General features: G+C 36.2%; 1 protein-coding gene across 4 annotated transcripts in view; it reads right to left on the bottom strand.

The window, feature by feature from the left end:
* LOC115209223 (protein phosphatase 1 regulatory subunit 37) overlaps window positions 1-10,730 on the bottom strand; it is an 84,320-nt gene that overhangs the window by 56,815 nt on the left and 16,775 nt on the right. For all 4 annotated transcript variants that reach the window (XR_004998429.1, XR_004998428.1, XM_029777493.2 and 1 more), the window contains exon 2: window positions 456-553. Coding sequence is in view for 2 of the 4 variants with exons in the window: in XM_029777493.2 (XP_029633353.1) it covers window positions 456-553 (98 nt within the window). In the remaining 2 variants the exon portion in view is untranslated. The remainder of the gene's footprint in view (window positions 1-455; window positions 554-10,730) is intronic.

Here is a 10,730-nt window from a genome sequence, read left to right as displayed (position 1 = left end):
CAACACACCTGTCTTTCTGCTTCTTATAATTTATTTCCTTACTAAGACTTTGCAGAGAACATCACCCACAACAGTTCTATCCACAAGTGAGATCATCTGGAATTTGACTTTCACTGATTTCTTATGTTCAAATATCACTTCTGATTCAAGCCTTTTCCACCACTCCTAGACAACCTGCCAACCCTTTTATGATAGAAATGCATTATTTAGGAACTTCTTTTCCAACTATTAACCTGTACTCAATCAAATTAACTCTTAATTGAACTACATTTCCCAATTATTCTTATGTCTAACAGACTAAAACTCTCACAATAATTCATAATAAAGACTTAAATGTAAACAATTAACTAGAAATGTCTAGTAAAAAAATTGCAAAGAAGATAGGTTAATCCATACTTGAAACATAGTCTCAATATAATTAGGTCTTTAACCATACTTTTTCAACAGTTACTTACCAAAAGTTGTTGAATAATTTTATTCCATGGTTTCACATCATAGACTTTACATCCCTTTTTGTAAGCATCAACAAGTTCTTCCGCAGTACAAATTGGTGCTAAGGAAAAAGAATAATACATTTAGATACATACATATATATTTCTTTATTGCCCACAAGGGGCTAAACATAGAGGGGACAAATAAGGACCGACAAAGGGATTAAGTCGATTACAACGACCCCAGTGCGAAACTGGTACTTTATTTATCGACCCTGAAAGGATGAAAGGCAAAGTCGACCTTGGCGGAATTTGAACTCAGAACGTAGCGGCAGACGAAATAACGCTAAGCATTTCACCCGACATGCTAACGATTCTGCCAGCTTGCCGCCTATATATACAAATATATACATACATATATTTGTACACACACACATATGTATATTTACATGTTTGAATAACATATATTTAAAATAGCAGCATTTGATACTGATATAGATTCATAGGAATAATTAAACAACAATTTCACAACACCATTTTCTTTTCTGTTAATTGAGCAAAAGAATACCTGTTGTTAAAGATCCTTTAATGAGTATACCTGTTTATATATATGTCAATATGTCTGGATGGACGCTCTGTATGTAACAGCATATGACTGACTGCTTGCGTGAGTTTCAGTACACACACACAAATATATATATATATATATATATATATATATACATATATATATCTGTAAATATAATATGTCACAATTATTTAGTAGCCAGATTATATTTACAGATAAATTCCTCTATTTATATAATATCGAGGTCTATTTCATTCTTTTGTTGTATTGCCATTTCTATCAATATATTGTTGCTATTATGTTACACTGTCGTAATAAAAGAATTAATTATTATTAATAAAAGAATTAATTATGTTACACTGTCGTATGTCCAAATTTGGCCAAATGCATTTTCTTCAATATAAATTTTTGCTTGTTCTTTTGCCAATTCTTTTGGTCAAACTATCGTATCTCCACCTGCTTTAGTTTTGCTATGGAATAGTGAAACTATTTTTTCATTTTCTGAAAAATCAATGTTTTCAACTTATGACACTTTTGCTCAATAGCATCAATATATGTATACAAAATGTTATAAATAAGAACGGAGGGTTATACATCCTCAAATTTTTTTTTTTGGGGGGGGTGCTACTTAATTACATCAACCCCAGTGCTCGAGTGGTACTTGATTTATCAACCCCGAAAAGATGAAAGGCTAGGTTGATCTCAGTAGCATTTGGACTTAGAATGTAATCCAGAATAGTTATCTGGTACTGGATTGATCCCAAAATCTAATCAGTTTGTGCCAGTCACAAGGCCAAACATCCCTGAATGTTTCGTCCGAATCCATCCAGTGGTTCTTGAGATATCTTGTCCATGGACCAACAAACAAACACAACTGAATACAATACCTCTGCCCTCGCTAAGGAGGAGGTAATAAACCCGACTGCTCTCACAAATGAGAATACTAAAAATGAACTTGACCGCTCTCAAAAATTAAGTAAAAAAAAACAGAAAAAAATAATCCAGAATCCTTATCTGGTACTGGATCAATCCCAAAATCTACTCAGATTGTGCCAGCCATGAGGCCAAACATCCCCGAAAACCTCATCCAAATCCATCCAGTGGTTCTTGAGATACCTTGTCCACCGACAAAGAAAGAAAGAAACAAACAAACACAATTGAAAAACAATACCTCTGCCTTTGCTAAGGTGGAGGTAATAATAAAAACCTCCACTTCACATGGTGTCTTCAGAAAGCTTAAAGTGTAGTAGGTAGACTTACTATAGCCTCTTCATAACCACTCAAATCACAAGCCAAATACATACAATACTCTACTTCCTAAATTTCTCTTTCCTCTCCCTTCATTTACCCTTGCCATCAAGTTGCATTCATCTCACACTAAAATTGTCGTAGCCTTATCCCCCATCTCATGACACATAAATGAATGGCTAGATTCAACTTGAAAGTATTAAGATATAACTAGTTGATGAATTGCTACTTGAAAATTTGAAAGCTCATCTCATATTTAGTTACACTCGGCTTTGAAATAATACGTGTCCTCATTCCATTAAACCTTATATGAAATGAGAATGAATGATTTCACATAAAATGCATTTAACAGCTTTTATGCCATCTATTTAATAGGAAAATGAAGCAGACACTACACAAGCACACAAACATACACACACATATATACATATACATACACACACATATACATATACATACATACATATACATACACACACACATATACATAAATTCATTTTTTAAATGTCTTGCTTTGAAGAACTGCATTTAGGTATGATTAGTGTAATTTTGGTAGTAATGACTTTGTCCCTCTTAGTGTGAGGCATTTATGTGCAATAATGCCCTCTATACAATATATATATATATATATATATATATATATATATATATATATATATATATATATATATATTATATATATATATTATATTAAATTAGAGATAGATAAAACCACTATTAGGCAAATCAAACAATGAAAAACTTAAGCCAATACATAAAATTAATTAATTTATATTGTTTTAAATATATATCAAAAGTATTAAAAGTTTAATAAAAGGTAATCTCTAATTTAATATAATATAATATTTTACTATAAAATTGGATTCAATCCTAAATCTGATTTTTCCCTGTAAGTTTGGATTTATTCCCTAATATTTTATTATATATATATATATATATATATATATATATATATATATATATATATATATAGTTAATCCAAACAAGAAAGCACAAAAAAACACAACAACGCAAGGATGTGGAACAAATATAGTATTATTGGACGCTCAGGAAAGAAGGAGGGTTTAACGTTTCAAGTGGAGCTCTTTGTCGAAAACATAGGAGAAGGAAAGATCCAGAGAAGGGAAGACAGAGGAAAAAAATCGCCAACGGTACACACAAGGTCACATTTTGAAAGTATATATATATATACACACACATGTGGAAGCACAATGGCCCAGCAGTTAGGGCAGTGGGCTCGCGGTCGTAGGATCGTGGTTTCGATTTCCAGACTGGGTGTTATGAGTGTTTATTGAGCGAAAACATCTAAAGCTCCATGAGGCTCTGGTAGGGGGTGGTGGTGAACCCTGCTGTACTCTTTCCCCACATCTTTCTCTCAATCTTTCTTCCTGTTTCTGTTGTACCTGTATTTCAAAGGGGCCAGCCTTGCCACACTCTGTCATGCTAAATCTCCCTGAGAACCATGTTAAGGGTACACGTGTCTGTGGAGTGGCCAGCCACTTGCATGTTAATTTCACAAGCAGGCTGTTCCGTTGATCGCATCAACTGGAACCCTCATCGTCATAACTGATGGAGTCCCACGGTATACACACATATTATAATTACATATATATACACACACACACACACAGATACATACACATACATATAAACATACATACATATACACACTAATAGCTGAGTCACTATCAGAATTAGAGAAGTTTTAGGTGTGGAAGCAAGTTCTAGAGTTGAAGGGCCTTAGAGTCAATCTAGCAAAAACTGAAGTTTTAGTAAGTAGGAAGGCAGACAAATCACAAATCCCTTCAGGTAGATGGCTTAGGTAGAAACTCCATAAAATGTACCTAGTCTAAGCTATGGACACATAAATATGCAGCAATATCAAAGGAAGGCTAACTGGGAAGATAGTTTTTGTATGTGGCAAATGCTCAGGGGCAATAAACACTGAAAGTGTGCAGAAAACAGCTTCTGTCACATGCCAGGGGATAAAACTATAAGTAGTTGATAGCTTCCATTACCTAGGTGACCAAGTCAGTAGCAGGTGTGGATGCTCTGAGAGTGTAGCTGCCAGAATAAGAATAGCCTGTGCAAAGTTCAGAGAGCTCTTACTCTTGCTCAGAGTAAAAGGTAGACTATATGACGCATATGTGCGAACAGTCATGCTACATCGCAGTGAAACATAGCCGTGCTAGATGTGTAATGTCAGTGTGCATACACAACAGAGTGTAAGTGCCTTGAGAGAAAGGTTGGCCATAAGAAGCATCAGATGTGGTGTGCAAGAGAGACGACTGTTCTGGTATGGACATGTGGTAAGAATGGATGAGGATAGCTGTGTGAAAAAATTTCACACCCTAGCGATTGAGGGAACCTGTGGAAGAGGTAGGACCAGGAAGATCTAGGATGAGATGATGAAGCACAACCTTTGAACATTGAGCCTCAGAGAGGCGATGACAAGTGACCGAGACCTTTGGAGATATGCTGTGCTTGAAAAGACCCAGCAAGCCAAGTGAGACTGTAACCGTGGCCTATGCCAGTGCAGCATAGCCAGCCCATTTAAGAGTACCCTTCAATCATTGGGCAATAAGCTGTGCTTACGAAGACCTGTTGAATCAAGTGAAGTCATTGTTGTGGCCAATGCCGGTGCTGTCTGACTGGCACCCATGTTGGTGGCATATAAAAAGCACCATTCGAGCATGGTTGTTGCCAGTGCTGCCTGACTGGCTCCTGTGCTGGTGGCACATAAAAAGTACCATTCAAGCCTGGTTGATGCCAGTGCTGGGTGACTGGTCCTCATGCCAGTGACATGTAAAAAGCACCCACTACACACTCGGAGTGGTTGGTGTTAGGAAGAGCATCCAGTGGTAGAAACTTTGCCAGATCAGAGTGAGCCTGGTACAGCCTTCTGGGTCGCCAGTCCTCAGTCAAATTGTCCAACCCATGCCAGCATGGAAAGCGGGCGGTAAAAGATGATGATGATGATATACACACATGCACACACACACATGTGTATACATCTGTACATGCATAAACATGTACATATACATATATATATACATACATACATATGCACACATACACACAGATATATGAACAAGAAAAACTGAAGACTGCTGAACAAATTATGAGTTTGTTAGGCATAAAACATACATAAAGTTAACTATAACAACTACTTTTCCTTAACAGTAAACCACGTTTTATTCTATATATTTGCTCCACTAAATAAAACGCTTAAGCTGACCAATCCTGTATCTTTAAATGTGTTAAATACAATAAATACTTCAGATTCTTTAGTAATGTAAGGTATTATAATAAATGGCTTTTAATACTCATGAAACTCATTGTTAGATATGTGTCATGACCCAAACTCAAGTTCTCAAGAGTTTTTCTTTTTATAAACCTCAATCAGTCTTCAATTATAAATCATTTTTGTACCAACAAATGTTTGTTTCTTTGTGTAGTCAGGTCAATCTTTGTATTTTTTCAGCTTATACATTTGTTTGTGATTTTGTTCCCTCCAAATTAATTATATTGTTAGGGTTGCTTTTTTTTTGTTTTTAATCCCTTAGTTACTTAAAATATTTTTCCTTTTAAGTTTTTTTTTTTATAAAATTTCACCAGTTTCTTTTTTTTTTTGTGTAACAAAGAGATTTAGTCATGTCAATTCACTAATACCTTGTTGAGTCAAATGATTTGTTTCGTATTCAACGACAAGTGTAATGCTTATTCTTTTCTTCTTTTACTTCTTTTACATGCTGGGGCATAGCCTTGAACTTTTAGCCAAATGAATCAACTCCAGTGGTTATGTTTTTTGTGAAGCCTTGCTGAACTACTAAGCTACAGGAATGTAAACACACCAACACTGGTTTTCACATAGTGGTGGGAGACAGAAACAGACATGAAGACACACATTCACACACACACAACAGGCTTCTTTCAGTTTCCATCTACTAAATCCACTCATAAGGCTTTGGTCAGCCTGAGGCTATAGTAGGAGACGCTTGCCCAAGGTACCACACAGTGGGACTGAACCCGGAACCATGTGGTTGGGAAACAAGCTTCTTAACACACAGTCATGCTTTAAAAAATAATCAAAATTTCTTCTCTTGATTTAAGAAAGAATTTGAAAACAGAAGCAAAAATGGGTTTGCCAGAGCTTTGCAGCCTATTTCAGATATCTCTTATCTTTTACTTGTTTCAGTCACTGGACTGTGAAAACACTGGAGCAGCACCTGGAAGGGTTTTAGCTGAATGAATTAACTCCAGCATTTATTTTCATTTTAAGGCTGCTACTTAATCTATTGGTCTCTTATACTAAACTTCTAAACAAACCAAACAAGTTGTCAAGTGGGACAAACACAAACACAAAGAAAAACACACACACACACACATCAATTTAATACACAACCAAAAGAGCTATTAATAGTTTCATACTTTTATGATACTTTAACTAGGCATATTTATAAAATATGGCCTGTATCTCCAAACACTCTTTCAGGCTCGGTTTATGCATGAAACCATTAGCAACTCTTTCAATTATGTATTAAATTGATAATTATCTCTCACTGGATACTTTTTTTGTTGATTTTACCTATATTGGATGGATCTGTCTGTCTGTCTGTCTCTCTCCTCTCTCTCTATATATATACTTGCGAAGACTTGTTGAGGCAAGTGAAATCGAAATTGAAACCGATCAAAATCAATGGAAATTGTAGTTGTGATACCAGTGCCGGTGGCACGTAAAAAGCACCATCCGAACATGGTCGTTGCCAGCGCCGCCCCGACTGGCCTCCGTGCCGGTGGCACGTAAAAAGCACCATCCGAACATGGTTGTTGCCAGCGCCGCCCTAACTGGCCTCCGTGCCGGTGGCACATAAAAAGCACCATCCGAACATGGTCGTTGCCAGTGCCGCCCCGACTGGCCTCCGTGCCGGTGGCACGTAAAAAGCACCATCCAAACATGGTCGTTACCAGCGCCGCCCGGACTGGCCTCCGTGCTGGTGGCACGTAAAAAGCACCATCCGAAAATGGTGGTTGCCAGCGCCGCCCCGACTGGCCTCCGTGCTGGTGGCACGTAAAAAGCACCATCCGAACATGGTCGTTGCCAGCGCCGCCCCGACTGGCCTCCGTGCCGGTGGCACGTAAAAAGCACCAATCAATCGTGGCTGTTGCCAGCCTCGTCTGACACCTGTGCCAGTGGCACATAAAAAACACCCACTACACTCATGGAGTGGTTGGCGTTAGGAAGGGCATCCAGCTGTAGAAACAGTGCCAGATCAGACTGGAGCCTGGTGCAGCCTTCTGGCTTCCCAGACCCCAGTTGAACCGTCCAACCCATGCTAGCATGGAAAGCAGACGTTATATGATGATGATGATATATATATATAATCAAGATACGATATCCTGTTGCTTATTTTGACTTTATTCACCTTACTTCAAGCTGTGCAGATAATACTGGACTGACTTGGTGCATCAGCTTAAGTACCTAATTCAACTGAATCTCAATTATTTCTTATATATATATATTGGTTACACATTTTAATAGACTGGACTGTTAAATATATATGCCTGCTTTAAATGTGAGTGTACATGTATTTCCTTGATGTTGGTTATAGAACTATGAGTTCAATATGGAACATTATTGTGTTTGTTAATGTATATTGACCTATATTGTTTATATTGTATTATTGTGTATATATATATGTGTAGAAATATGAGTGTCTATGCACACATATTTATATTTATATGTAAATTTTTTTCATACTTACATTAAATTCTCTGAAGAGGCCGTGAGACATTCTTGTTAATGTCTCATTTATACCTGCTTTATATAGCTAATAGGTTAAATGGGACATACCTGTCTTCACGGCTGAATCAGCTGTCAGCTACAATATAAATGTATTTTCTATTTCTATTTCTTGTTATATTTGTAATATATTATGTATAATATAACTGCTGTTGTGTAATGGTTTAATAAAGTATTGATTGGGTATTATCTGATGGTTGATGATTGATTTAGGTATATTTCTCCATTTTCTCATTTTGTGTATATATATATATATAGGGAGAGTTTACGAAAAAAACAAAAGACAAAGACAGGTGGTGTAGAAAACAAACAGATGTATTAGTATAATGCTCAGGAATAGAAAAAGTCTTTTACGTTTCGAGCCTACGCTCTTCTACAGAAAGGGGCACAGAAAAAACAAGGAGAGAAAAATATATATATGACAGGCTTCTTTCAGTTTCCATCTACCAAATCTAAGATAGTTTACAATTGAATTCTAACATTTTAAGTTTTTCATATCCAATATTTTTAACAATGATAAAATGCTTCAACAGGACTCAATCTAAAAATTGCAAAGGAATGTTGCAGCCATTACAATATTAAGAAGTCTAAGTACAACGAATCCAACACTACTTTAGCATCATAAACAGTTAAGAATTTTAACAGTAGGCCACAGGAGTACAGAATTCAAAAACTTAAAATACAACAGAAAATTAACTAATTTCACATAAAAATATCAATATAGGCGCAGGAGTGGCTGTGTGGTAAGTAGCTTGCTAACCAACCACATGGTTCCGGGTTCAGTCTCATTGCGTGACATCTTGGGCAAGTGTCTTCTGCTATAGCCCCAGGCCGACCAATGCCTTGTGAGTGGATTTGGTAGACGGAAACTGAAAGAAGCCTGTCGTATATATGTATATATATATATATATATGTATGTGTGTCTGTGTTTGTTCCTCTAGCATTGCTGGACAACCGGTGCTGGTGTGTTTGCGTCCCCGTCACTTAGCGGTTTGGCAAAAAGAGACCGATGGAATAAATACTGGGCTTACAAAAAGAATAAGTCCCGGGGTCGATTTGATTGACTAAAGGCGGTGCTCCAGCATGGCTGCAGTAAAAATAAAATGACTGAAACAAGTAAAAGAGTAAAGAGTAAAGAGTATAATTTCTTTTTAATAAGTTATTATTTACTCCAATAAGATCATTAAGATGAGTAACTGCATACTATGATCCGAAATGAATGAACAATAAACAGAGGAAGATACTACTTAACAGAGAAATAAACTGTAAAGCTAAGTAACCAGTTTAATAATAATAATAATGAAGATGGACTCTCCTGATGAACATTCAGCTTTTACCAGACAACCACACAAATGATTTGTCTGTAGTGGTCAAGTGTTTGTGCCACACATTAGTTCACTCTCTCTCCATCAAATCAATGCTGTCTGAACAGGTGCACCCAGGTGTACCACGCGTCAGGTGTCAAAGTGATTGCAAAGCAACATGAGATGAAGTGTTTTGTTCATGAACACAACACACCACCCAGTCTAGGAATTGAAATCATGATCGCACGATCGTGAGTGCAACACCCTAACCACTAAGCCATAATAATAATATTAATAATAATAATTATTTCTAATTTTTGTACAAGGCCAAGAAGGGCAAGTCAATTACATCAATCCCAGTTCTCAATTGCTACTTATTTTATTGATCCAGAAAAGATGAAAGGCTAAGTCAACCCTGGCAGAATTTGAACACAGATGTAAAGTACCAGAAGAAACGCTGCTAAGCATTTTGTCTAATGCTCTAATGATTCTACCAGCTTGCTGGAGGAGGAGGAGAAAGAACAACAACAACAACAACAATAATAAATCACTGATACAAATTCAGTGAAATCTAAGTTGTAGAATTTGGACCAAGAAGCACAAAAGGAAATATAATGATGTTTCTTTCAAACTTAAACACTACTTATCATTTATTGAAAGAATGTCCAAAAGGATTGACTGGATTTTGAGCAAAAATATGGCAGAGAAAAATGTAATGATAAATAAGTAATGCAAAAAAACGATAATAGAACAGGGGAAACAAATATCACAGACTGATCTGGGAGTGACAGGATCTAAAAAAAGCAATGGAAAAGGGATGTCAAAAATAAAAGAATTCAAAGAAAATTTCAGTGTTTTACTATTACCTTCATCTTTTATCTTTTACTTGCTTCAATCATTAGACTATGGCCATGCTGGGGCCTTGAAGACTTTTAGTCAAATGAATTGATCCCAGTTCTTACATTTTTTTAAAAACCTGGTACTTATTCTATCAGTCTCTTTTGCTGAACTGCTAAGCTAAACTCCATTTAGTGAAAAGACTTGAAGAATTTTCAACTAGTATTTATTTCTTTCCTTAATAATAGTTTGCTATCTACAGAAAACAAAATGACTGTTAGATCAGGTATCCATCTATTTCCAAATATACAAAATAAGGGACATGAAATGTTGTGTAGTGTTGGTATGTATGAGCGTGAGCATTCAAGTTAGGTTAGCAAGGTTATCAATGTCCTTAATGGATAAAAACTTATTGATATTTGCGAGAGTTGTAAAGCTGTTAAAAATATAAAATATGTAATTTATATATATATATATATATACTCCTTTTACTCTTTTACTTGTTTCAGTCATTTGACTGCGGCCATGCTGGAGCACCG

Source organism: Octopus sinensis, linkage group LG3 (genome assembly GCF_006345805.1).
Source record: "Octopus sinensis linkage group LG3, ASM634580v1, whole genome shotgun sequence".
Taxonomy (NCBI): domain Eukaryota; kingdom Metazoa; phylum Mollusca; class Cephalopoda; order Octopoda; family Octopodidae; genus Octopus; species Octopus sinensis.
The sequence above is the reverse complement of the archived record's forward strand: the minus strand, read 5'-3'. Positions and strand labels throughout refer to the sequence as shown.